Source organism: Gasterosteus aculeatus, chromosome 2 (genome assembly GCF_964276395.1).
Source record: "Gasterosteus aculeatus chromosome 2, fGasAcu3.hap1.1, whole genome shotgun sequence".
Lineage (NCBI taxonomy): Eukaryota > Metazoa > Chordata > Actinopteri > Perciformes > Gasterosteidae > Gasterosteus > Gasterosteus aculeatus.
The window spans coordinates 17,919,928-17,947,775 of record NC_135689.1 but is presented as its reverse complement, the minus strand read 5'-3'; the positions used below and the strand labels follow the sequence as shown (position 1 = coordinate 17,947,775).

At 47.3% G+C, this 27,848-nt stretch overlaps 1 protein-coding gene across 2 annotated transcripts in view; it reads left to right on the top strand.

Annotated features, from left to right (window-relative positions):
• prex1 (phosphatidylinositol-3,4,5-trisphosphate-dependent Rac exchange factor 1) overlaps positions 1-27,848 on the top strand; it is a 69,093-nt gene that overhangs the window by 13,555 nt on the left and 27,690 nt on the right. For both annotated transcript variants that reach the window (XM_040194210.2, XM_040194209.2), the window contains exons 3-17: positions 115-237; positions 4,771-4,875; positions 7,312-7,413; positions 7,544-7,705; positions 10,297-10,430; positions 10,708-10,823; positions 12,149-12,298; positions 14,532-14,679; positions 18,447-18,547; positions 19,694-19,797; positions 20,529-20,578; positions 21,807-21,882; positions 22,131-22,203; positions 24,642-24,787; positions 26,239-26,331. In XM_040194210.2, the coding sequence (XP_040050144.2) occupies positions 115-237; positions 4,771-4,875; positions 7,312-7,413; positions 7,544-7,705; positions 10,297-10,430; positions 10,708-10,823; positions 12,149-12,298; positions 14,532-14,679; positions 18,447-18,547; positions 19,694-19,797; positions 20,529-20,578; positions 21,807-21,882; positions 22,131-22,203; positions 24,642-24,787; positions 26,239-26,331 (1,683 nt within the window). The remainder of the gene's footprint in view (positions 1-114; positions 238-4,770; positions 4,876-7,311; positions 7,414-7,543; positions 7,706-10,296; positions 10,431-10,707; positions 10,824-12,148; positions 12,299-14,531; positions 14,680-18,446; positions 18,548-19,693; positions 19,798-20,528; positions 20,579-21,806; positions 21,883-22,130; positions 22,204-24,641; positions 24,788-26,238; positions 26,332-27,848) is intronic.

Sequence of the window (27,848 nt, the reverse complement as noted above, 5' to 3'; positions counted from 1 at the left end):
TGTTGGTCACTTCCTTGCCCTCTTCCCCTCGCTTCCTTCCACCCTACCGCTTTATCTCTTCCTTCCTCTGCATCCCCCCCCCCTTATGTCACCCCTCCACCGTCCCGTTTTTAGATTCTGTTTTCAAATATTGAGGACATCCTGGAGTTGCACAAAGAGGTGCTGTCTGCAGTGGAGGCCAGTCTGCAGCCCGATCCCCATCCTCAGCACGCACTGGGACACGTGTTCCTGCAGTTTGTAAGTACCACAAGACACACACACACACACATACATGACGGACACACGGACACGCACGTGGGTGTGAATGAAATTCCGCATCCTTGCAAAAACGACACGCACACACAAACCAACACAAACTCTTTTCATGGGCTACGCGTTACCACAGATGCAGGGAAAGTGTGCAAAGCCTGCCCAAAATCCCCCACCCCCCCAACACACACACACATCCCTCCCTTTCCAAACAGGCTGCATCCTGTCAGCCAAAAAGAGTCTCTCTTCATCAGTTTCTGTGTCCTGCCATCCTCTTTTTCTGCCCCTCCGTGCCTCCTTCCAAAGATTCCTCTCCGCTCTGCATCCCCCCCCCCCCTCCCACCGTCCCGCTCCCCTCTGTTTGAACTCGTTTGGCCCCAGGGAACAAACAAAGAAGGGTCTGTGTCCGCGGAGGAAGAGATGGTGTGTCACTCGGGGAGGGGACAATGCTTCGCTGGCTCCTTCTCTTTCTCGTTTGTGTGTCTCTGACAAACCGATCGTCAATTCACTTTCACTGAGGCCCAGAATGTCCCCGCGAGCTGCTGTCGCTCCGTCTGCCCCATCAGCTGATTGGTCACCGTTGCAGCACACCGTTGGATTCAAATTTCACTTTCTGAAAGTCAATAGTAATCCATCCGCTACCTGCTTGTGGCGCGAATGCCTTTTAATCAAATCTGCAGACAGCGGTTGTATGAGCTCATCAAGATGTACTTTGACACATTTGCAGGTCGTTGTGGTCAGAGGACTGATGTAGAGGTCAGGCTGAATGGGTAATATGAACACTGCTGCTGCTTGGATTCCCCACGGCCTCTTTATAATTTCACTGTACTTCAAGTGCACATCCTTGCCACTGCAGGAAAGAAACCTGTGTGACTCAAACCGTTGTTTGATATTGATTTCATGTATAATGATGAGTCCTAGTAAGAAGCCAAAACGCATGCATTTAAATGGTGTTTCAGTACAGTTCTGTTCAACAGACTGTGACCTCATAGGAGAAAGACGCATAATAACGTGTACAGTTCATACAATCTACATGCATACAGTCAATTTCACTGAATTTTATATGCACTTCTTAATGATATAAATGAGGATTATTTTCATTATCAATGAATCCGCGAGGTATTTTCTGCAGAGTTGCTGGTCTGATGAATCCGCCAAAACTCCCAGATATTCAATGAACATTATTATAAGGCGATAAAATCAGAGAATCGTTACGTCTGAAACATTTTACAGGATTACATTTTATCTAATTATCAACATATTATCATAAAAAGAAAATAATAAATAAATAAAACTCTCCTTTGTTTTCCGTCAGGTGTAAAAGGCTGTGTTGTGTTCTTGATGGAGCTGAACATGAACCCTCGTAAAACCAGAAGCAGGCGCCTTTATGCACCAATAACACCAAAATGTTGGCTCTTCTTTTAAATGAGTAATTCATTTCAATCCGAACTAATGGAAGTTCATTAGCACTTTCATTTAATTCTCTCTTATGTGTTTAATGTGCAAACAGCGAGTGTTTCTGTTTTTCAAAAAGTATATAAACACGCAACAAATGGTTTATCACATCAGGTATTCTTTTTTTATACAGTTAATTCAACAACAACTCCTCCTGTGAGTTCAATAAGTGGAGGCTGCTGTATTAACAGATGATGGGTGACAGTCGTATTATACCATCATGAAATATCTCTCCGTAATTATTGACAAATACTACATACATACATACAACGCTTCACATGATGGTGTGTTTGTTACATGTGTGATCCCTGCTTACAAATAGGGGGGAGAGTGTTGCAGAAGTGTTGCCCTGCATATCCATTACACTTCCCTCTCCAACTCATGACCTTTTGTCTCCACCGACACCGACACGTCTCAGCCAATGGGCTTGCCCCGTCTGGTGCCCTCCAGCCGTAGCCCTTGACCTCGACCGGAGGTCAACACCATGACTGGGATTTGATTAACCTCCCGCATTGTTCCGGGAGACTGTCTGTCACTCACGGTTAGGGAGGGAAAATGGGAAGATTCATTGCCATTCGACATTCGATGTTGCCAAGATGTCTTTGGAGGCTGCAGATGTTAAAAGGAAAAGAAAGCGAGTCTACTGGTCTTTAGTCTTGCGAGCAAAGAAAAGGCAAGTTTGTTTTATGCAGCGCATTTTACGCAAAGGATCAAAAGTATAGACGCATCTCTGGTGATGAGGAGAGAACATTTAAAATCCCGTCAGTTTCCTTTGACCAACAACCTACAGATTCCTCGTCCTCGCTTCAAGATCGCAGCATGAGATGATTCAAACACTGCAAAAGGTGGAAAGGGGACTTTCTTGAGGAGAAATCTAAGACATCAATATTTGCTCTATTTCTGGGAGTGTATACATGAGCGCTGTGCAAGAGGCCACAGTCAGTCATTATGCGCTTTCTGAACTACGGCCATTATGCTTTTATTCCTGCGCGTGTGATGCGTGATGCTACCCCTCTCATCGAGCCTCCGGAATAACATTCCAAAGACGGGGGATTCAAATAAAGGCGTATATTTATCAAAGGGATGTCTTTGAGCTATTTCGGGTACAACCGATGTCTTTCAGTCTTCCAGAGGAGTCGCGATGATTAAAATTTACGTTGTGGTTCACAGTTTGGCCACTGGTAAGACATTTAGCCGTGGCTGGATGGACTATGTTGTAGTTGTTGTCACCGGAGAAAAGGAAATACCTCGGGAGGGAGAGGGGGGGGTAAACATGGCCCAAAAAGAAGGAATCCTGTTTCCTCGCAGCAGAGGGGCTCAACAGCCAACCGATGCCTGAGCGCTGCCGTGGTTATTTCAGGTTGAGCTAACGACAGGAGCATGTACGCTGATACACGGTGGCTTCATTTACATGTCCCTAAATATTGATCCTGCTCATGTACTGGGTTTAAAAAAAAAATGTATTTGGCCTTAATTCAAGCACTGGAAACCCCAACACGTTTTTGACACCTGGAAACATCTGGCCCCGCTGGTTTTCAGTCTGTTTGCTGCTTAGTTGCTACTCCAAAAGTAATACTTTAATGGAATACATTAACCCTAAGAATTGTGTGTCATCTGCATGCACATTTCTAACTAAATGGCATTGCAAGAGACTGCAAAATCTGCTACTTTTCTTTATATCACCACGTATTTGAGAGAAACACTAAACTTTGCTTTGTTTAAGCTCGACCGCTTTGGGGCTGCTGAGCCGGTCAGTGGTCTCAGTGAAATACTTTAGGATTCTCTGTGCTAATTCGCCACAAAGCCCCCCAGAACCTGTAAATGCTCAGCACTCATTTCAAAGCCAATGAAATAATAGCAGTTTATAAAATAAAGTATTTGAGATCTTTTCATGCTTAATCGTAAATTAACCATAATAAATAAACCACGTAAGTCTACCCCCCACGAGCACACTTCCACTAGCTGCCTATTAACTCAGTTTGACAGTATCTGGGGTTCTGCGCCGTATGCCGGGCCCAGCTGTTGCTCCCAGTGGTGCTGTGGACCAAATGTGGCTGCGGGTGTGTTTGGGCTCCTGCCTGTGTGGTTTAAACAAAGCTGTTTATAGTGAGCTGCTGCTCACTTGTGCTGCACGTCAACACGCCTCAGCTCCTTCTGGTCCAGAGGCAGCGGGTCCTAATCAAAAAAGAGTTGTCGGGCTTCTTCTGTCACCACTGCCGGGTTAGCATGTACAAACTGACACTGTATGATGCTGTAAGTGTGTATGTGTGTGCATGTGGTTTCCCATTTGAATGGAAATTATGAAAATCTTCGTTTATGGCTGACTGGTCTCAATGCCCTTATAATGATGCTTCCTGTTGAGATGCTGAGACTCGGGGCGGCGGCAGTTTGGGTGGAAAGCCGCGTCCCAGCACCCGTTGTTTTGGATTTCACTTCCCGAGCTGCTTCGGATAACAGTTTCCGTTTCTAGACCCCGAGCTCAGGCCCCACCGTGCTCATGGTTTCACATCCCAATCGCTGCAGAGCGGTTTAAGAACACACAACGGGCCTCGAGGCGCACACCTTGTTGATGTGAACGCTACCGCGTACTCACCCATCCGGGGGTCACGTTACAGGTGGGAAACTAAACGACAGCCTGCGTGTCGCCTACAGAAAAAAAGACTGTGTGGTGGGGTTGTATGCTAACTACCCCCCCCCCCCCCCCCCCTCCACACACACACACAATAATTCAGCCTGCTTTTGAAAAGGAGAACTGTGACGGATGTGAATGAATACTGCGGTGGCTTCACAGCAATTTGGGAAAACAGTTTAATGAGCGCGTGTGTTCCCCCAGTGCTTTCGTCCCATCACTGCTGCCAGTTCACTTGATACTCTTGAACCACCGACGCCGGCGTGCGTCTGGTGTCGGTGAGCAGCGGCAGCTGTGGAAGCGCAGTTATCCCATATTTTCACTGCAATAATAAAACGGAAGTGAATCTCATGGAGCTTCCTCCCCCTGTCGGCCGTCTCGGGGGAATCCTCAGCGCCGCCGTCCTGACGTGTGTTTTCTTCCCCTGTTTTTTGCAGAAGAGGAGTTTCTCCGTGTACGGCGAGTACTGCAGCAACCACGAGAAAGCTCTGCGACTTCTCGTGGAGCTCAACAAAATCCCAAACATCCGGACCTTCCTGCTGGTGAGTAGACGCCTCGCGCCTCAATTCTGTGTGTAAAACAATCTCACTGTTTTCGTCCATGTAACTGAACTTATCTACTCTCCGTCTACCTTTGCCCCACATCCCTCCCCTGAGTCTCCTCTGGCTCTCTCCTCCTTTATTTCCCCTCCATTGTATCACCTCCCTTTCCATGCTAACGTTCGAATAAAGGGAAGAGAACCCCGGCGGGGTCACGGGGTTCTTCCTGCGCGGACAGGATGCAACCGCCAACAGACACCTTTTGTGTCGCCCTTGTCGTGTTTCCGCTGCCAGCTGTTTTCTGTGTTTTGACGCTCAAACCCTCGGGCCCTGGGACAATGAACTTAAAATGCCCGCCGGGGGCCGATGAAATCATCGGCGCGTTCTGGGCCAACCAGCTGTGCAGCGTTGGCAGCTTGTTTTGGGATTGGCCAAGAGATCAGAGGCCGTGCGTTTGTCGCTGCCCGGTGGTTTTGTCTCTGTGGCACTATTCTGAACCCCCCCCCCCCCCCCACTCCCCCCAAGACTGGGAACGCTGGGATCAGAGTGTTCCCCAGCCCCCCCCCCCCCGCCCCAGTCATGCGCGGGCAAATTGGTTAGGCCTCCGGAATAACATTGCGGCACCAACATCTGCATGGAAACCGTTGTGCGACCTGCTAAAGAGAAACAAACAGGATTCATTTACAGTAACTTACAAAAACTAAAAATATTCTTTTGAAGAAGATGACAGAGAGAATGTGCGGTTCTTCTAGAGAATAGTAGAGGATCCAGGATGAAGGTTTAATTTCTTGAAGTGAGGAGCATGTCGAATCGTAGCTATTAGTTTCGGTGTATTGCCGCTGGTGTCTTTCCAGCTTTGCTGTTTTTCTTGTCTTCCTTTCCGCTGGTTTAAACCATTTTCATTCAAATTGAATCACACAATCACGTGAGCTTCTGAAATTCTATGAAGAAACGAGGCGCTAATTGTGTTGGAGGAGAGAAGGGAGGCGAAAGCAAAAGGAGGTCAGAGTGAAGAGCGGAGGGAGTTCTGCCTTCGGGCTGGAAGATTTGAAACCGAAAGTTGGTTTTGCCGGGGACAAACTTATTCAGTAGGAATCTACGTGAATCCCAAAGTTCTTCAGACATGATGAGTTGTTTTCACATATAAATGCCCCCCCGACCCCTCCTGACCCCAGCGTCCTCCCTCGCTCTGAGCCGACTGGAGAGGAGTTGCCGTTTCCCACCAGAGTGGTTTATCTGCGTGGCTGCGTTTCATCTTTCATCCCCTCCCATGTGCTCGCTGCATATTCGAGGCGCAGAGAAACCATGACTGTAACTGCGACCTCCCCCCCCCTCGCACACACACGTCTGAAGAAAACACTTACTTCAAACCGTTTTTTGGAAAGGGGGGGTGGAGGGGGGGGAAGATGCCCAAAGACCAAATCTCCCGTGTAATGAGAGCCCATTTTAAAGGTTTCTCAGGGATCCTCTCGTTTGCTTTGGAGGCTTTTCAGCAGAAGGAATGTAGTGAATGTTCAACTGTAGGGTTCTGTATAAATGCGCCATCTTAAACATGACACTGAAGTCTTTTTGTTGTTGTTTTTTATCCTGCTTTCTTGTAAGAAATGGAAGGAACCGGGCTTAAAATAAGTGCTCCCGACGTACAGGGAAATGCGTCTGAAAGCGACCACAAGGAGGGTCATTAGTAATAATGAAACCCCAGAGGCTGCCCGAAATAAAGCCTTAGTGACCGGATGCGCTTATTGGCAGTAAAGCTTCTCGTAACCACTATCGTGGTTTGGAGCTTTCCCAAAATATAGATTGTGTAGAGCAAAGTCTTTTTAAATTCATAAAAATAAATGACTGTTTACTGTAATGTACTAGAATCATTTAGTATAAACCGAGAAATTATTATGACCACATTTATTCTTTTTTTGAGGGATTACATTTCCATGGCCTCCGGTATTTGCTTCATGATTACACATGGTTTTGTTTTTGCATGTCTCAGTCTGCATACAGGTTTAATTACATGTTTATGACAGGGGGAAAAAAGGCAACTGCACCTAAGGCTCTGCTCCCCAACGGAGACGGATTATTCTTCTGCACCTGGACCTGTTGAGGATCTGCTGCCGGCGCAACGGAGTGTGACTGAATGGAAATGACAACATGGTCAATTAGAGCCTGTTTATTGCTGCTATGTAAACAGCTGCAAAATGCCCTCAAATAGACAGATGCTGTGGGAGATAATAAGCAAACAAACAACAACTACAAACTTAACCAACATGAACTTTAAGACCAAGACCCAATGCAGAAACATTAGATGTTTTGGTCGTGATTTATCTTTGTATCCATTTGCACATTATCTCCTCTTAACTTCATGCTCTTTCGTACGGTGGCCTGTTTAACTCACTCTGTGGTTAAATCGGAGTGTGACCGTGTCCATCTGCATTCCTTCCCCAGCACTGCATGCTGCTCGGAGGGAGGAAGAGCACAGATGTTCCCCTGGAGGGCTACCTTCTCAGCCCCATTCAGAGGATCTGCAAGTACCCTCTGCTGCTGAAGGTACTGTGATGATCAAGTGATGATCGCTTGCTTGGAGAATCTTTAAAAAAAATAACAAAGTCTGGAATTTTCTTTTCCAATGCATATAAAAGAAATTCTAAAAAAAGAAATTGCCCCTTCTCCAACCCAGGAGCTTCTGAAGCGCACCCCGAAGAAGCACACCGACTACCCGGCAGTGGAAGAGGCTCTGCAGGCCATGAAGGCCGTCTGCTCCAACATCAACGAGACCAAGAGGCAGATGGAGCAACTGGAGGCTCTGGAGCAGCTGCAGTCGCACATCGAGGGCTGGGAGGTGAGAGCGCGTGGGACGGAGCCTCAGACGGTGGATGTGAGGAGCGGTTGCAAAAGGGAGAAGGCGGGAGGTCAATTGAAAAAGGAAAAGAGCTGTTGCGAGCTCGAGGAGGGGAAACCCTTGAGAGTTGGAATGAAATTGCAGGGGTTGGTGCTGTGACATTCTGAAGGTAAAAATTGTTTTCTTAGAGCAACAATTTAAATAAGGCGTCTGGGGGGAAAAAAGACCCACAGCAAACACATTTAAGAATTTTAGAAAGACCTGTATTACCACGCCCCCCCCCCCCCCCCCCCACCCCGCCTCCACCTTTAGTTACTGAAGCCAAAATTGCTGCTCTGAGCACCGTGGCCACAGACGGGGCTTTGGAGCCGAGCGAGGAGTCCGGTGCATTTTTCACGCCTTCCTCACCCACCACAACAGAGGCCTTGTCCTAGCAGGCACCAAAGGGACAATCCTCCCACACAGGGTGCCAAGGGGGGGTGGCAGCGGGCACACTGCCCAATCGGAGGAGACCAAGGAAGCAGGACTCTAGTCCCACATAAACTGGGAGGGTTTTTTGAGGGGACCTTTTGAAGGGACGGGGGTTGTAAACTGAAAGATGGAACTAGACGAGTGGGCCCCACTGGGATGTTGCACTTTGCTTGCCAAAGCAGACCCCTCCACCCCCCCTGCCTTTGCCTCTGGTGATTGGTTATTTAGCTTGGGTACATTGAAGGGGGGGGGGTCCGTATAGGGTATTTTCTGCTCAAGCCACCTTAATGGCACCCATCATTTAATCTATGGATGACCCCAAAACACAATGAGAAGATATATATATAATATATATATATAAAGCTCAGAAAGGCGCTTCACCACTGCGCCCCCCCCTCTCCTCCAACCCCCACAGCATTAGTCTCGCCCCCCCCAGCCACTCTCTAGGCTAATTACCTCCAGCTCTAATGGCAGAGGCCGCTAGTAGTGCCGAATCAGGCCCCGACCCATTACCTCGGCGAAGACACACACGTGCATAGAGGTGCCGTCTGAATTGTCAGCCAACCCCCCACCTCAGGGTAGCGCAGTAAAGGTCAAATCAATGGCCTGAAATCCAATCCCCCCCCAGCCCCTCCCCCCAAGACCCCTTCGTCGTGCACCTTTAAGAATGACCTCCTTGAATTCTTTTTCTCTCTTGTACGGGCCTTGGCGCGGTGAACATCCATCATAAATACATACTCGTGGGATTCAATTATCAACGCTCGAGGGGAGCGGGGGGGGGGGGGCGCAAGGGGGTTTCCATAGGTGGACCCATGTCAGGAACATCAAAGACAAAGTCCAAATCTGCGGGCGAGGGGTGGGGGGGACCCCGCCAGCCAAAAGGGAGGGACGGTCATCCGATGCCGGCACATGGGGGCATTTAGTTCCGGGTGCTCTGGAGGGGAGTGATCCGTTTAACGACGAGTAATGACACGTCTCTGTCATTCTTTTGTGTTTCGTGGGGGGGCTTACGAACCCCGGGAAGGGTAACTCCTCCCTCGGTTGCTTGATGAAGTGAAGCGGTGGCGTCCGCCATTCACAAAAAGGGAAGCAACGCGTGAACGCCCGGCTGCTCGTGTGCGTCCGTGAAATCGGTTTCTGTTCCTGTTTTGATGGAAGTGTAAGTGTAGGAATTGGTCCTGAAGTTCAGCTGCTTTGTGATATGATTAATTAGACAACACACTGTGGTCAATCAACACAACATTCATGCTAACAGTTCCAGACTAACGTCATTGACCTCATTAACAAAGGCGGAAAGGTCCACCGATCACTTTTCTCCATATTTACTTTTAAAATGTCAGTAAATCCAGTCAGGAGACCGGAAACCCTCCTGATTAACACATCACAATACAGAAAATGAGTGTACTTTTTTGGGTTGAGCTGCAAAATAACCCAACGCTTTAGAATAAGCACAGGGGAGTGGACAAGGCCTTCACATCACCTCGGCCCTACGCAGGTACAAAGCCTTTGGCAGACTTTCACTGCAGGCATCAGCATAATACTTAAAGGCATAAAGAACTGCCACCTACACACTGCACTGTGTCACAAGTCATGTATTTCCTTCCTCTTTGCACATATGCGCATATTACTCTCTGCACAGGTGCAGCAGGCATGTGTCTGTAGCTTGCAAGCATGCGTGTTTACATCCCGAGAGGAGAATGAAATGGCCTTGTATGTAGGAAACTCTAAGTAGGCCAAAGTGACAGGCTGCCATTTAAAAGACACTGTGCAGGAAGGCTGAGCTCGGGGGTTAAAACTAGCGAGACGCTAACCGCCCTGGATGTGAAGAGTGTGTTTACGCTTTCTTATCAGTTAAGATGGAATGAAGTGCAGGTCAGTGTTATAGGTCAGTTTCATATTGTTTAACCGAGGCTGTGAACTCTTCAAGTTTTATGAAACCGGGAACAATGTTTTCCCTGCAACTCCCGTATTTAGACTAAAAGTGCTATCAGAGTTTCCACGCTGCGCTCAAATAGAACAAACTTGAACCTTCAGTTGTTTCACTCTTGTTACTGTAACAGTGTCAGAAGCTAATCTCTTTTTCAATCTTTTTTTATTTCCTTTCAATTGTTCTTCTTCAGGGAACCAACCTGACAGATATCTGCACAAAGCTGCTGCTCCATGGAAATCTCCTGAAAATCTCTGCAGGCAATATCCAAGAACGCGTCTTCTTCCTGTTTGACAACCTCTTGGTTTACTGCAAAAGGAAGTCCAGGTGAGAAGGGCCAAACGCCCCTAAACCCACACGGCCGCTTCCACAGCAGCAGGTCCAAGATAAACTTGGAAAAGAAATATTTAAATAAACAGAATGCCGGGAACAAGTGCAGCAAATGTGCACATTCCTGCGTGTGTGGGCGGGTTTTTATTATTATTCAAGCAAAAACAACTACACGTGCCTGCTGCCGCAGCAGCTGCGTCCGCGCGCGTGTTCTTTGCTCACACTGGATGTTTTCCCCTGCTGAGTGTGACCGCAGTGTTGTCTCGTTATGCAGAGTTTCTGGAAAGAAGTCCAGCAAGAGGACCAAGTCCATGAACGGGCCCCTCTATGTGTTCAGAGGCAGAATCAACACTGAGGTGATGGAGGTGGAGAACGTGGAGGACGGAACAGGTTTGTTTTTGCTCTGCCCCTATTTGTCCATCCATGCGCCCCACGCGCTTTTTGATTTGTTCACTATGACATCCCAGGTAATGTAGGAAAATAACATGCATTTACCACTTTCAAATGACCTACAGGGCTGCGTTTATATTTTACCTTTAAGTTTTTAAAACGTTGCTATTTAGCAACGTGCGGTTGGATTGTAATCACGTACTTGTTGACAGTTTGGGTGGAGCGTCGCCCTTGCGCCTACTTTCGAACAGGATGCAGCTCGAAACCTCACGTTCCACCTTTTGATGTCGGCTAATCAGCACATACAAATCAAAAGTGCAAAGAAAGCGAGCTGGGTGATGAACGCGATGTGCTCTCGCATTGTTGTGCCGCTAGCGACCCATCTGCGATCCGGTTGCCAAGCAGTTTTTCTTGCCTTTGTGGTCTGTTTGCAAGGCATCATGCTGGGCTTCTTAGAAACACTGTCTTCCTCTCTCTCACGTTTCCTCTTTTTTTTCTTTTCTTTTTTTTCGGTCTCTTCGCGCCGACCACATAGAAAAACCTGCCGTATTTTCAGAACTGAGAATACACACACACACACACACACACACACACGAGTGAACTACAACAACACCGATTAAGTGATTGCTAATGGTGTAACATGAAATGTGGGCGCAAGTTACATGCACAAAAGGAGTGCATAAACTGTACTTTACACACTCCTACAAAATGTCCTCACGTTCACTGACTCCTACGCTTCTCTGCCCTGATCAATGACCCTGTGTACTTACATAAACCTGTAAGAGAATCCTTTTCCAGACGCCGTAGTTTGCATCCCTGCTCTCCCACATCAGCAGGAGCCGGTCCCTGTGGGGCCCGAAGTATCACATCTATATATATGGCCTTTAAACGCAGGACTAATGCACCCCATTACCAGCGGCCATTCATTATTCAGTAGCCGCTCACCTGCAGCTAAATGGATGATAAATTTAGAAAGGGAATGAGAAGGGATTTTGTCGACTCAGTGGAAAGGTGCTTTTACTGCATCGTGTTTGTCTCTTACTTGACTTCTGAATCATGGCCTGAGTAGTAAAGCATATTGACCTTACTTTATTTACTTAAAGACAACAAGAGGAGGAAAAAACAACAAGCTCAACAAAAACCTATGTCGATTTTCCTTAAATTAGAGAATTTGTTTTCCCCCTAGAGGCCATTCCAATATGGAGCCGACATTGATAATAAAGCATAGAGAGTCCACCCTAATGTTTAGTGTGTTGTTTTAATGGTTTACCACATTTATATATTAATACAAGTATATCAATTTGTTGTTGTTTTTTGCCTCGCAGCCGACTATCACAGCAACAACTACACGGTGACGAACGGCTGGAAGATCCACAACACCGCTAAAAACAAGTGGTTTGTCTGCATGACCAAACACGCGGAGGACAAGCAGAAGTGGCTGGACGCCATCTTGAGGGAACGGGAGCAGAGAGAATGTGAGTGAGGCCTTTTTTTTTTTTTAAGGCCATCGATGCCACTTCTGGTTTAAAGGCCTGACGCCACCAACCACGTTTTGGAAGGGAGCTAACTATTGGTTGATTTGACGTCATGTACGTGTTAGATGCACTTGCCACATGTAGGAAGTGGTGCTCGTGTCCCCCCCGGTTACGTCCCACCTTGAACTGGTTTGTTTTGCTGTCGGAGAATGAGTTGACATGGGGAATTACCCCGGATTAGTGGCCAGAAAATCAAATTGTATTCAGTCTGACCCAAAAGAAATACCCTTCATTCCCTGGTGGAAAAACGATAATCCCCACACAGCACCACATCCGATGCTGTGAGATTAGTAACGCACACTGATATTCTTGTTGCTGCTTCGGACGTCCTTTGGCTCCCACCTGTTCACCACCAGCCATCTGTCTTCGTTACGTCGTGTGCGTTGGCCGTGTGTGAAAGGCTTTAATCAGATCTTTGGGCCGGCACACATCAGGTCACCTGATAGCATTGATGGCTAAAAGTCCAACTTGCATCTCTAAAGTTAATCGTTTGGCTGAAAGTGTCCGCGCGCTCAAACGATTGGCCCCCCTCGGCTGCGCGTGCGCGCTTGGCCGAGGGGGGCCAATCGTCAACACAAACATTTGCATTCTTGCGAATGAGACTTTGTTAATAAGCCTCCGCATGGGAGTTCAGCGCCATCGGCGTCCGATCCTGTGATGAAAGGCTTGCTGGATACGTAAGCGGTCGGAGGGAGTGTGCTGCTGCTGCCGCTTGTGGTGTTTGGTTTCAACCCCGACGGAAATCGACCTGAGGCTAACAGATGCCAGATCAGTCACAGTTCCCCGTTTGCCCACCACCCCACTCTCCATAGCCCAGCCTCCGCCCTCACGGCCACTATTCTGTGGTGTGCTCTCCCCGTGTGCTCACCTTTCTCTCGCCCTCTGTACCTACAGGTTAGACCGCCACTTGATAAATCCCCTTCGTACGTTTACTTTTTTCTCGAGCCTCCTTGTTAACGCTCATTATCGCCGTGGCCCTGCCCCCCCCCTTCCCTCCCGTGCTGGACGAGCCGAATCCTCACAGAAGTCCTTCATTGTTGACCAACCGCTGGGTGGAGGAGGCGGGTCTCATCGCGCGGCGGGTCGGACAGTGCGTCGCTTTAAGGGCTCGAGCCGGAAGACGAAGAGCGCCTCAAGACAAACTCTGACAGCTGGAACAGGAGCCGAGGGGCCCCGCGCTGCTGGACAGGCCCCGTCTGTTTTTCAATGACACCCATTGTTTAAGTCCGCTCCAGCTGCTGTCAGATGTAATGCAATCCCACCTCCGTCACGGGCCTGCCAGTGCAGGAGCCCACTTCTGCTTTCATATGAGTTTAATAAAGGTAAGAAAGTATCGAGGTCGATCGCCTGCGTGCACAAATGTTCTGCGAGTGCATGAGAGGAAACTAGTCAGCAGTTTGTAGCAGATCAAAAAAATCTCAGCGAGACGAGCAAAGTCATTGACCGCATTCGAGCCGCATTCGAACGATAAGCTCGTTAAGTTCGCGGAGATGAGTTGCAATCACAATACTTGGTGGTGGAGTTCGGCCAATAGAAGCTCCTGCAGCAGAGTTGAGCGGCTTAGGGAGGCGCAGTGCAAACGCAGGTGAGTCGTCCGAGTCAGAAAGCCTCGCGCCGTGGTTCAGAAGTTCATAAAATCCCAAGATGAGGCTATGCCGCTCGAACTGTGAAAGCTCGAACCTCCTGTCGGGGTTTTACGGGGGGGAAGCAGGCCGCACAATGGACCCTCACATGTCACAATAGACATGGAGAAACAACGGTGAACAAACCAACAAAGAAACGAGATCAAGATCAAGCTGCCCTCCTGAACTCCACCTTTTTACTCCCAGAGCCGCTGTGCCGCGGTCAGATAACCATCTGGGTTTGTTGCAGAAATTTGTGGCGGTCCAGAGGCGCCTCCTGCTCTCAGGCTTCATTCCATCTGCACAATACCAGAACACAACCGGGCCGTCAAGCTAAAGGCCCGTTTGTCTCCTCTAAGCACCGTGACAGCCTTTGCCTTTCGGCTTCGACACACAAACAAATGCCCAGTAATGGCTCTGTTTTCCTCCCAAATCTGATCCAGGGAACGTATTGACTGAAAAGCTTCCTCTCGTCCCATGAATGGACTGCAGGGGGGAGGTTGGGGGGACAGATCCTCTTCATCTGATGTGTTTTTCTCATTGATTTGTAGGTCTGAAGCTCGGGATGGAGCGGGACGCCTACGTGATGATTGCAGAGAAGGGGGAGAAGCTCTACCACATGATGATGACCAAGAGCCGGCACCTGATCAAGGATCGACGCAGGAAGCTCAGCATTGTGCCCAAGTGCTTCATGGGAAAGTGAGTCTCTTTGCCTCCTCGCTGCCCGGGTTTCTCCAGGTTCCCAGAATGCGACTGTTCACAAGGGGAGCCGCACAAAGCGCTGTTACGTAAGATCAGCAGGCTGTCAAAAGAGCCGGTATCCAGCCTCCCCGGATCCTGGCAACATGCCTAAACTGCTTTACCCCCACACCCACTTGTGTGTAATGAGCCCCCTCCAGCACCCCCTGCGCGCCTCATAGTCTTCTCTCACGGTTCACAGAAAGGCCCCAATTGCTCCCAACACACTCCTATCACTCACACACCCAAACGTCCACTAGCAAAGGCCCTTTAACCGAGGCCCGGCAACAAGGCACCCCCCCTTTATGTCCCCTCAGTATGTCAACGCAATGAAGAGACAACGAGAGCTTGCTTGAGTTTCCCTGACGGCAGCACGGCTCCTGAGCAATTCAGGTTCTTCCCGTCACCATTGTGGGGAAAATTAAAACGTAGAATGCGGCAAGACTGCGATGACGACGACCGGTCGTATGAAGGGAAACCAGGGGTGCAACATTTTAATAGCTTAACCACCTCTCACAGAAATGGACAAGTCATTAAGTCCCACATCTGAAATAGTGTGTGCTTTTTCTTTTTGGAGAGGTAAATGCAGTGGGCAATAACACAGTGACCCCTGTCACATCAGCCACCAGCAAGAAGCCAGTTTAATAGCCCGCTCACTGGTGCTTCTGGAAGGCATGTTCCATCTCCGTGGCCTCGCATGCATAGTGTATATAGAGCAGCGCTCTATTAGTGGCCTCAAAGTAATGTTCTATTTCACACCCGTCTGTTTGAGGGATGGAACCACTGTGCCGGTACCGAGCAGTGACTGTCAAGCTTGTTCAGATTCCAGTGTGTATCTTTTCTCGGACGATTCCTTAGCTCTCAGTCCCTCCCTGCCTCCTTTGCCTCGTCCCTGTGGTCTGAGTGTAGGTTGTCTGCCTCTTCCTCTCCCACCGCGTTCCCGCTCCATCATCGCTCACGTGCCTCGCGCTATCGCTCAGTCATTTCCTCCCGCTGAGTGCAGCGCGCATTACCTCTGCATTTGTCTCTCTGATGGAATTATCAGCGGGCAAAGTTTGACTGCTCATTGCATTAAGCGGAGAGGCCGACTGGCGGCTTTGAAAGCATCGCGTTGTCTCGATGGCATCATGCCGTCATCAGTCTGTATTGAATCGTGGTGTTAACCGGCTTGCCATTTTCTTGCTATTTTGGTGATGCCAGTGCTTGCCCAGCATTGTTTTGAGAAATTTTCAAAGTGATGATACAGCATATGCTTATTTTGTGTATTGCTTTTTTTTCCTACATTGTTGTGCGAAGAGAGCTAAAGCTGAGAGAAAACGGGAATTAGAGCTCACTGCTCCATTTCTGGGTTAGCCTGTGTTCCACTGGCTTTTGGTTCTCAATGGGTTTTCTCACACGCTGAAGGGGAATAATACATACAATACATTTGCTGTGTCCCAATTCAATACTTTTCAACGTGACAAAATTATGTATTCTAGTATGTGTGTGCACTTGTATAGACTTGCACCTTTTTGTCACACCATGCAATGCACAAAGGAAGTGGAGCTGGAACAAAATAGGATGAAAGGGTGAATGGTGCGGAGACCCACAATGATCTTGAAAAACAATCGCACAATGTTTGGGAAAACATACTTTCGGGACTTGTGTGTTGTACATGTTCAACGCGATCAGAGCGTAGTGTGGATTTGGGACACGGCAGTTTGTCTTTCCGAGCCCACTTGAAAAGCCCGGCTAATGTTGCCCCACCTCGCACGCAGATACACAATCATCAGCGGATCTTCCCACAGATTCTCCCCGTCCTCTTTTCCTGCGTGTGTGGCCGAAGGCTCTCTGCCTTCCTACCTCACACTCGCACACATTACTGCTGCTCATCATAATATATTCCATAACAGCTCTGTGTCCGAAATCAACCTGACTCTTACGTAACACCCACACACATACATACATGACATACGTCACCTGCCAATGCCAATTTACACCCACGGCCTTTGACATGAACATGCAGAGGGACAATAGACACAAACACTAATAATGAAATACATTCTTTGTTTGCCAATTATGGTGAAATATTCCTTCAGTGCACCAGGCAGGTATTAATGACCAGTGGCAGGTGGGACGAGGTCTCCGCTGTTCTGCACGATCATACGCACACACTCTATAATCATATACAGTAGTTTGACTTAACACACGCGCCGTGTATGCTTTTCATCATTGCTTTTCAAGCAATCCAGGATACACTCATATGTCCGTTGCACCACTGCTGGAGAGCAAATCTACACGTGAGAACAGATTTCTCATGACACATGCTTCAAAATTGTTCCCGTGCACACACACATTCTGCTGTCTCTCCAATTCACTTTTCATCATTATCTGGGGAAGTGATTTCACTCTGCAGCATGAAAGACAAAGTAGGGGAGAATGTAATTTTCTCCTTCAAACATTTGTTCAGCGCAAACCGGGCGTGAAGGAAGGAGCGGAGCTGAAGCGCTTATATTTGGACCGTTAATGCATGTGCAGGGTCGAAGCTCATGGGATATTTCTGTGGCAAGGAGAAACATGAGAAACGTATTCTAAAATGTTCCACGAATATGAGCTGTAGCTTTACTGCCTGGGCTTCTGATTGAAGTAGTTCAATTTTGTAAAACAGAGTAAATGGTATTAAAGTTCTTGCGCAGCGTCAAGATGTTCTCAGAAGGCCGTTAGTAGTGAACATCCAGAGCCGCCTCAGAAAGGCTATTTCTTCTCCCGTTTGTGTCACGTAGGCTACATTTGGAAATCAGAGCTCATGGTGCAACGGATCATAAATGTTGGGAGGCATCACGGATCAGATTGCGGGAGTCGCACAAAGATTTTGTTTATTTCAACTGCTCTTAGGTTAGTAAGCCATTAACAATTCCAAATGTTTATTTGTTTTATTTGTATTATTTATTTAACATTTTCCGAGAGCCTTTCCACTGAACATATCCCATAATATAACCAAACAAAACCTCCATTCGTTAGCTGTTAGCGGTGCTGCTAACCATGTTTGCTTATCTGCTGTCAATGTAAATACAGATTGGTTGTTCTCAATGTAATGTTTTTACAGGTCGGCGACTACAAAAGCATAAATGTCCCGATTTATTTCCCACTTTGATGGCCGACATTGAGCTGGGGGGCAATGGTCCAGTACTCTGCTAGTCATGGCAGTGGTTGTCTGGGTTATAACTCATTTACTCGTGACGTGCGCTCTCATTCTTTAGTGGTTCCTCACCGTTAATTCTTTGACGCGTGCAACAGAATCCAACAACTAGCGCGGACACGCTCCATGCATCAAGATCTGTTGGCTGGAGCACATATTCTTTCACACCACTTTTGGATCTTTAACACCGTATAAAAAAAAAAAAAAGAATCCTCCCACCTCCTCTCTTTTTTCCAACTGAGCTAATTTCACAACATCTATACATGCGAATGTGTTAAAAGGTCTATGCCTGCTTTGATATCACACATTTTTACATTTTACGTCAACATTTTTCCTTCAAGAGCTTATCCCTCAGGACAAGGGGTGTCTGGTATTAGTCTTGTTTATTATAAGCGGCTTAATGAACGGGAATAAAAGAAACACTGACACTTTAAATCCCCCCAGAAATGTAAAGAAAAAACACACGCACCAAACCCGCCGTCAGCGAGCAGATTACCACTTTGGGAAAGCGGGCCTCATCACGTATGCTTCTTTGTCTCGGTGTTCCCAGTGAGTTTGTGTCGTGGCTGATCGACAGCGGAGAGATCAGCAATCCTGACGAGGGGGTCAACCTGGGACAAGCCTTGTTGGAAAATGGCATCATTCACCACGGTGAGACGACGCTAAACCCTTTATTTCTCTTTCTCCGCTGGTTAAACCGCATCGTAGACCTCATCTTGGGTTCCTCTCTGTCTGTTACGCACATCTTGAGTGTCTTGCTTTATCAGGTCAACTTGGTTTAGTCATCTTGTTTTTTCTCTGATTCATGTTCTCCTTCTGTAATTGTTTGACTCAAACGGATTATGAATTTGTCCCCTACTTCTCATCGGATATTTCTGCAAACGATGTCTCGCGTTGTCTCCTTCTCCGGTTTGCCTCGAGTCTGACCTCCACCTTTCAAGCAGGAAGGTCACAGGCCGACTAAAACCTTTTACATAACACACTCCTGAAGGGAGAGACACGATTTATACAAACACCACCCTCATTCACCACATTCCCTAATACCTGTGGAAAATCCCCCCCGGAAAGTAGCCTCCGAGCACGAAGAGGTGCAACGATGACTCCCAGGGCATTGTGGGTAAAGCGTAGAGGGCTCAGGCCCAGCGGGCAAAGTGTAGGCGTCCCCACTTAGTCAGGGAAACGGGAACCACACAGAGAGTCGCAATGCGAAGCTGTCCATGTAGCTTCACCACGCAGAGAGAGAGAGAAGGTCGACCGCACGCTGCATCCGCTAAATCGCGCTAGTTCATACTTGAATGTTGAAAATCCCTTTGAATCTCCTTTTTATCCCGCAAAATATAATGTTCTCATGCGCTTGTGAATTCAACTGTTGAGACTTTTCTATGATGAATTGTGTGCCATATTTGGGTTTTTACAAGGACATTTGAAGTCTAGACTGAGAGAAAGCAGCAGCAGCAGCTTGTTTGAGCACATGCCAACTTGTTGTGGTGGAAGCAAACTGCCTCCGTTTGTTAGCTTCTCCAACAGGCATCTGTTTGTGTACATGTTAGTCATTTTCCTTTCCCTTAAGTGTTGTTTTGTTGTTGTTGTTTTCATGCAATTATGGACTTTTTAAGGGGAGATGCAGCTGGGTTTCCCAAACACAAACTCCTCGCCTCTTGTCTTTAAGCCCCCTGCCCCCCACCCCCCCCCCCCCCTCCACAGATGTGTACCATGAGGGAGAGAATACACTGTTGAGTTAATGCTTTGCTCTACTGCCCGCTCATGTAACACAATCTCCTCCTGCTGCTGTTTCAGTGTCAGACAAGCACCAGTTCAAGAACGAGCAGGTGCTGTACCGATTCCGCTACGACGACGGCACCTACAAGGCCCGCAGTGAGATGGAGGACATCATGTCCAAGGTAGCTGTAGATGAGCATCGATACCTCATCTCATCTGTGCACAAGATTTACAGTAATTAATGTGTTTCACGTACACGTTAAGTCTTATGAATAATTTTACAAATTAGTTTATTGTAGAATCTTTTTTGAATGTCTAATTTCTAAGGAATAGAAGAACAGATGGAATCTATCAACTGAAGATTTGTTATATCGTACAAGAACTGTGACGTCACACATTGGTTTGCAAACTAGGTTTTGAGGCTTTGAGGTTTTCTTTTTTATTATTGCGTCCTGATGTCCTGTTTTTTTTTTTTTTTTGCCATTGACCGTCCTTTTTTTTTTTTTTTTCAACACAAAAAGTGATGTGATGGGGAGTTAAGTACAACTTATTGCTGTTTGGAAGAACTCTTGTTTATAAGGCTACGGTAATACCTAAAGACACACGTCAACTCTATTGTCTTTCCAAATATACGTTATTGAATGTATTTGTTTTTAGTACATACACATAAACCCTTTTTTGTCGGGTTTATTCCCACCCTGGACTCTCTGATCCCTTTCCGTAGAAAACTAATAATACGTTGGCCCACGTATGCTCTCCCACTAATGCTTTGAAATGTCCGCCCTGAAAGGACAACCCAGGGGAAAGTCTTTTCACAGTCATCAGTTGAAGTGTCCCGAGGCGACGCTTGTGCTTGTTTACCCGAGGTGTGTTCGCTCTGTGAGTCAGCGCCTGCGCTTTTCTTCTCTCTTAGGGCGTCAGGCTGTACTGCCGCCTGCACAGCCTCCACACGCCGGTTATCAAGTAAGTACCTGCCCCCCCCCCCACACACTCCCTGCTCCCTGTATGCTAATGTTCCCTCTCTCCAGGTGCACGGATGCATATTCATGAAGGGTTCACGTTCGGCCCACGACAGCCTCTCTAAACAAACAAAACACAAACATGCTCCATCCTCTGAATCTCATACAGTTCTCCATTAGTCCGTAGGTCTTCTCTTATGCACAATCTTATTGCCCAAAACCATGGCGAACATCAGCGTCAACTATACTTCACAAATATGTTTCCCATTCGAAGGTCCGCCGCCCCTTCCTTCCTACTCTTACCCCCCTCGCCCCTCTATCTCTCCTCACATCACTCACCCGCTGATTGAAGTGCCCCGGGGTTCCCATTGCCGCAAACAAAGAGCTTCAGTGGGTGGGTGAGGGGGGGTGTACAAATCCTATTAACACACAAAGGCAATCCTTCTGCCCTGGCATCAAGATATGATGTAAGACGTCACTAAATTGGAATTGTAAGTAGAAACCATTAATTCTGACGTCGGCGTGATGGATGTATTGCCTTTAATGAAGCATAAATGATAACAAATCATCTGTTTTATGAATATTTGTGAAGAGACAAAGCATTGCGGTTTTGTAATCCGGTGAACAAAACACTAACGATGATAAAATAGATATAAACCTTCTCAAATCGTTGACTGTCACGGGCTGTAGATGACAATGGATGGAGAAAATCATAAATCAGCAGACGTTGCCTGGGAGCATCAATATGTGCGCCTCTGAATGCGTCGGTTTACAAAGCGGGCGCTCCCCTGCAGCCACACCCGATGTCTCACTCACAGCAGAAGATTAAGACATTGAAATACTCATTTGACAGGCGTGTGATACACCCGGCGAGTCACGCGTCCTCCGCCTAACCCTTCCGGTTTCACGTGTTAACGCGCTGAGCGGCCAAGCTGGTGCTTGTGTAATCTCACAGGAGCCCGGAGGTTAAAACAAAGGAAAGGGCAGTAAGTCGTTGTTCCCCCGGCGGGGTTAAGAGAAGTGTAGAACAACGGGCCGTCTGCAGCAGACGAGGACTGCAGTGGTGTTCAGCTCGTAACGTGGATGTTTTTCTGGGGCTTTTCTCACTCAATGTTCTCGCCTCCTATTTAAGAATAAGAATGATGCTGTCGACCACAAAAGAGGCCACCAGCTATTTTCACCTTTCCGCAACACATTTTATAAATGCTTTATTTCATTTTGCTCTTTTCTAGGGACAGAGACCACCATCTGAAAACCTTCAAATCTGTGGTGCCTGCCAGCAAACTGGTCGACTGGCTGCTCTTGCAGGTAATGAGTGCCCGTTGTAGAGGACTCTCTTTCCCGTTTGAGTGTATATATAAATCTTCGCTATTTATTCCATTGTATATGAAACTAGCCACCCAAATAACCTAATTTAAACGAAGTCTTTATATACATTTATTAAAGTCACCTTGCATTGATCCTCATCCCAGCTACACACAGAAGCTCAGGCGCTGCAGCCTGTTGCGTTACGGTGTAACTGACCAACTGTATGCGTCACTGGTTTGGTTTCCCAGGGAGACTGCTCGACCCGAGAGGACGCGGTGACGCTGGGCATTGGGCTCTGCAACAACGGCTTCATGCACCACGGTTGGTACAGTTCACCCATCTCACACGTCATTTCAGCATGAGATAACAGGAACTCAATGGAACTTTGACTTCTGTGGGAGTGTCTCTTGTCCTCACTCATTTTGTTGTTGTCTCCTTATTAAAAAAAAATATTTTATTTTTTATAGCTCAAAATCACAAATTACAAATTTGCCCCAGAGTGCTTTACAGTCTGTATACGCGCAACATCCTCTGTCCCGATGCCTCACGTCGGCACAGGATAATAAAAAACGATAAAAAACCCCGTCAATGACGTGAGGGGCTATGAGTGTTAAATAAAGCTTCAGATAATAAGCACATAATTAGCCGCTTGTACTGAAGATTATCCACTAATTAACTTATTTTAGCTAGAGCTGTGAAAATTGCGATGGCATCAGATACTCTGGCGACAGGAAGTGAGGCTGCACACTTGCCATAAAAATGTAACATCAATCTCTCCTCTGTCACGCAGTCTTTTCTTGAAAATATTTGCAAGTGCAACTTCACTGACTACGTTGCAGCGGAGCAGCTCGGACGTCTTTCCCAGCGTGTTGCGTAAACAGCTTTAGCAGAGTACTCTAACCAGAGCGGAACTACATTGCTGTCTGGGTCGTTCCACTGAACCAGGACCGCTGGTTGAGGTCTTGAATTGAAACATCCAGCTTCATTGGCGCACAAATGTGTTGCGTGTAAAACGAGACCCACTTAAAAGAAGCACTTAGTGGTGGAGTACGGAGAAAGTAACATGAAGACATCGCTTCCCGGTGTGTATAGTGACTCATACCAACTGGAATCTAGGATGAAGAAGTTGAATTAGGTCTTCTGGTTTGAACGGAAGTGGTTTGATTTCCGAAGGATCCTGGTAACCCTTTAACAAGTACTGCACAGGTGTTCTTGCAGGTTACACACAGGCAGACTTCATGGGTGGTAGTGAACAGTACCACGGCTTAAATGGAGCCCAAACCCCTGCTGATTTAAAAACAAGGAACGGCTCACAGGAAGTTTCACAGTGACTTTATCCTCACTTTCAGATCCTCACGCATTTGCCTTTTTCCCTCCACCATCTGTTTGAAGGTGTCACCTGTTCTCCCTCCGCTCTGCTCTTCTTCAGGGTCACAACCTGCCGTCGCTCCGCTCAGCCGGGCTGCACACCTCCCCTCTCCTCCGCTCTGTAGTCTTTACTTAGCACATCCTCTCTCTCTTCACCCGGTGAAGGGATCTGCTTTTTTATTCTGCCCTTGTCTTCCTTGAGTCTCTTTTCATGCGTGTGTGGCTGTTTGTCTTATGAGGTTACTGGTGGGAGGATCCCTGAAGATGGATCATTTACAACTCATCGTTTGACAGTATACCAATACTGAAAGTAGCAGTAAGGGAAGACTTTCTTCACCACAACGTTCTGATCTACGTAATCCAGTTATTCACGAGGAAACCAAACATAATTCATTATTCTGAAGTACTTCTCTAAAAAGTTGTTTGACTAAATATTCAACAGAATGAGCCTTTAAACGGTTTTCAGGGTGTTCGGGCTTTATCTGGGTTGTCGTAATGCAATTGTGTGTGTAATCACTTTTTTATTTAGTTCACCCAAGGGTGCCAGATGTTTGCCAAATCTCTCCAGCTGGGTAGCTTCGGCTCTGAGTTGCCTGTGCTAGCATCATTTTATACATGCACACACCCACACAAACCAGGTCAATATGTTCTCCGCTCTGTCCAACACAATAAAACCCGCCTCCCACATTGCGGCTCTGGTCCAGATGTGACCATCACATGTCACTGTCATTAAAGACGCACTTGCACCTGTTGGCGAAACCGACAGGGAAGAATTATTCGTTCAAGGTTCCAAAGAAAGCAACAACAAATTTGCAATTCACAAACAAGAAAATTGTTTGTGAGGACAATAAATCCTCACGTAGTGTAACCGAGGGCCTCGTGTCAGTGGCTCATCTTCTTATCAAAGAAACCTGAATGAATGTTTGTGAGCTCAAGCAGCGGTGACCGGGGACGAGCCCCAGGTGTCTGCGTGGGATAACGCTGTTCCTTGTGTCCTCCGGAGGGTTCCTCTCCAGGCCCGGCCTGAGCCGGCTACAACCCAGATGTGTCGTGGCTCCAGATGTTCCCGCTGGCGCCATTAGCTAATGAGCTTGTTAACCGTTTTTTTGCCTGTCTGCGCGGAGATGTCCGCACATTGAAGTGGCGGTTTCATGGGCAAACACTCGGGTGTCTCGCGCTTCCCGTTTAGTGCAAAGTCCATTTTTCAAGAGCATCAATCGGTCGCTTTGAGCACCAATACACTTCAGGTTTTTAACACACATGCATCAATGGACGGTAAAAGCTCATGCTAGATGCATTTTTGGGCAACCTTTTTTTTCTGAAATATAATTCAATTTGGAAATTTCCGTCAGCTGCTTTCTGCTCACACGCTGTGCGTTTTCCCTCCTCAGTCTTGGAGAAGAGCGAGTTCAAAGACGAGTCCCAGTTCTTCCGTTTCTATGCGGACGAGGAGATGGAGGGAACCAGCACCAAGAGCAAGCAGCTCCAGCGCAATGACTTCAAACTCATCGAAAACATCTTGGCCAAGTCCCTGGTGGTGAGCTGATACCCGGGCACGCGCACACGCATGGATCCTTGTATTTGTTTATTTTAGGGGAAATCTTTGGTCAAAATGGGAAACAATCGATCCATGGAGATGGGTTAAAAAAACAATCTATCCACATAAATCTGGTTATGCATCACTCATTCGTGCATACATGCTCACACACATGCAGGGTGGTGTGTGTGTGTGATAATTTAACAGGGCTGCATTATACTTTGCAACTAATTGAACTGACATTCTGGCATCTACACTACGCTGCACTCCAGTTTGTTTAAGCTGTGCACGTGGGTCCGTTCTTGTCTCCGATCTCCGGAGCTGGATGTGTTTGCCCCCCTTCCCCTCGGCCCATGGGAGCGGGGGTTGCTTTGATGACAATAATCACCTTTTGAATCCGCTTTGATCCGCATGCATCTCAATGAGTGTTGTCTTGTGCCACCTGGGACGAGGTCCCTTCAGAGATTAATCTAACGAGAGGCGATCAGTGCAGTCAGAATTATTATACACTCGTCATTTGAGGATTTTATTTAAGTGTACGGACCTGAAACTGTGCAATATGAGTACATATTTAAGTTCATTATTAATCCGGGATACATTTAACAACCTTCACCCATGAGCTGGGAGATTAAAGTGAAAAGATGAGATGTTTAAGATGTTTCATAGAGGCCAGAAGTAGTAGGAAGTATCTCCCAAAACTTAAAGTGCAGAACAAATGCTTTCCAGAGGCTGTGTTTATTTAAGTCCATTCTCACTGGGGAAAACCTAGAAGCATCACTAGATCCCTCTTTATGCCACAGCACGTCGACTCGCTATCCGGCCTCCCATAAGAAGTGGAAGAGCCCCCCACCCCCTTGATTGGCGCAGCTAATCCTCCCCTCCCGGCTATTATTGAAGTGAAGGGAAGGAACTCTTTATTTACCACAGCCATCTCCTGTGATGTAACCGCAGAGATCCCCATCTTATCAGGGCCGTGCAGCAGGAAGATGGCCCCGGCAGCTTACCTAATGGAAGCACGCTAATGTGTCGGGTGATGACAGCGTTCAACTAAGCTTCGCCTCACTGGGGAATAGAAAGTGAGATGCAGGCAGAGAACATCATCAGGAGAAAGACACCTGACACGCACCGCCAATCACAGATTGGAAATCTGCGATAACGTCCGGGTAGTTTGTGCATAGGAGCATCTTTTTTTTTTTTTTTTAAACAAAGCTTCAGTGAGTCCTCAGCAGAAACTGGGTCATTTTATCAACAGCATGCAGAGTCAGATGTACCACAAGGCCTGATGTGAAAAATAAACCCAGAGGGGCAACGAATATGAATGTATACTGTATGCCATGACAATTATTTTGCCACTCACTCACTCGTGATGCTGAACACAGTGAAAGACATTCTAAGACTAACAACCCGTTCCCCGTGTAAGTGTGGTAATCACTTGATTGTCTATGCACTAGATTCACCCTGAGGAAGAAGACTACGGCTTTGAGATTGAGGAGAAAAACAAGGCCATTGTGGTGAAATCCGTCACCAGGGGTTCACATGCTGAGGTAATGGCCAACACACACACACACACACACACACACACACACACACGCATATCCTCCCCGCCCCGGGGCATTAGTTCCAGGAGGTAATGGCTGTCTACTGTTTTGACGGCTGCTGTCAGTCTGCCTCCGCGTTGCTTCTCAGTGGCTTCGTTCCGATTGGCTTTAATACCATTAGACAGGCTTCACAAAAAGAACACACGCACACCGCAATCTTTAGTATTGTTTGCAATTTTATATTGTAGACGATGAATTTACAACCAGCATGATTGTTGACTTTCTGTCGGACATGGTCTGTTTTGGTGATTTTGTGATGTTCAGGGTCTGCCTGTAAAAATGGGATTTGTCATATCTGTGGCTAGTCAGCAGTGACAGAATTTTCTTTTTTTTCTTGGATTTCCCCCTCGGCTGCATATCAGCCAGCACTTTGTTCTTTTTGGACAGGAGCAAATCTGACCAGCAGCCAAACCTGCGTCCCATTTGGACAATCTTTTCTGGCATCTTCCTACTTGAAAACGCAGGACGATGTCCTGGCTGTTTGTGGATTCTTCCTTTCCTACAGATCCAGGGATTTGGAAACCCTTTACTTTCCTTGCAGTCTTTTAATTTACCGTAATCCATATTGTGTCACTGGTTTTGAAATTCAACCTTCGACATCCCTGTCTGTTGTTTAACGCGTTGCAGTTGTTTCCCACACTGCTGCTCCATTGAAGTCGTAATCTGGGCAATCGTTTTCCTCTGCCTGTTCCACCCTCCTCTCCACTTCCCCCGGTCTCCTCTTCTGTTATTCATTCCCCGTCTCATTGGTTCCCCCACAATAACAGGATTGCTGGTTGTGACACGGCCCTGCGTGCCAGCAGGGTGAATGAAGCTCAGCTGATTCCCATGGGGGGCTCCGAAAAGGGCTGACGGACACATACAGGGCTCTTTCACTATATGATGCTGTTATAGCAAATCCCGTGCTGTATACACACACACACACACACACACACACACACACACACACACACACACACACACACACACACACACACACACACACACACACACATCCTTCCTACAGCCAGCCCTGGGGGCGAGGAGGTGGGGGGGTTTGGGCTCAGCTCAGCCAAGACCTCCCCACCGGATCTGTGCCCAGGAGCCTGGACTCACAACACACACAGGCAGCATTATTCTTACCACGTGACTAGAGATGTGCAAGATGACTTCATAAAATGACGTGCAGCCGGCTGTGTCTCCGTCATTTGAAAATAGGGGTTTACAAAGCCGTCTATGTAGCTCAGGGATGCTTGACACGTGAGCATGTATGTGTGCAGCTGTTGCATAAGGCAGCATCTCTGTTATTCATGTGTATACAACTTGTATAAAGTCACCCTTCAATCTGGAATTTATAAGCATGCAGTCAGGACACTCGAGTGTAGAGTGCACCTTAATCGTATCCAGGAGCCAATCTCTATACTACCCATATAAAAAGGGCTCATCACATGCATACATGGCAAGACTGGCTGGGGAAATATTGA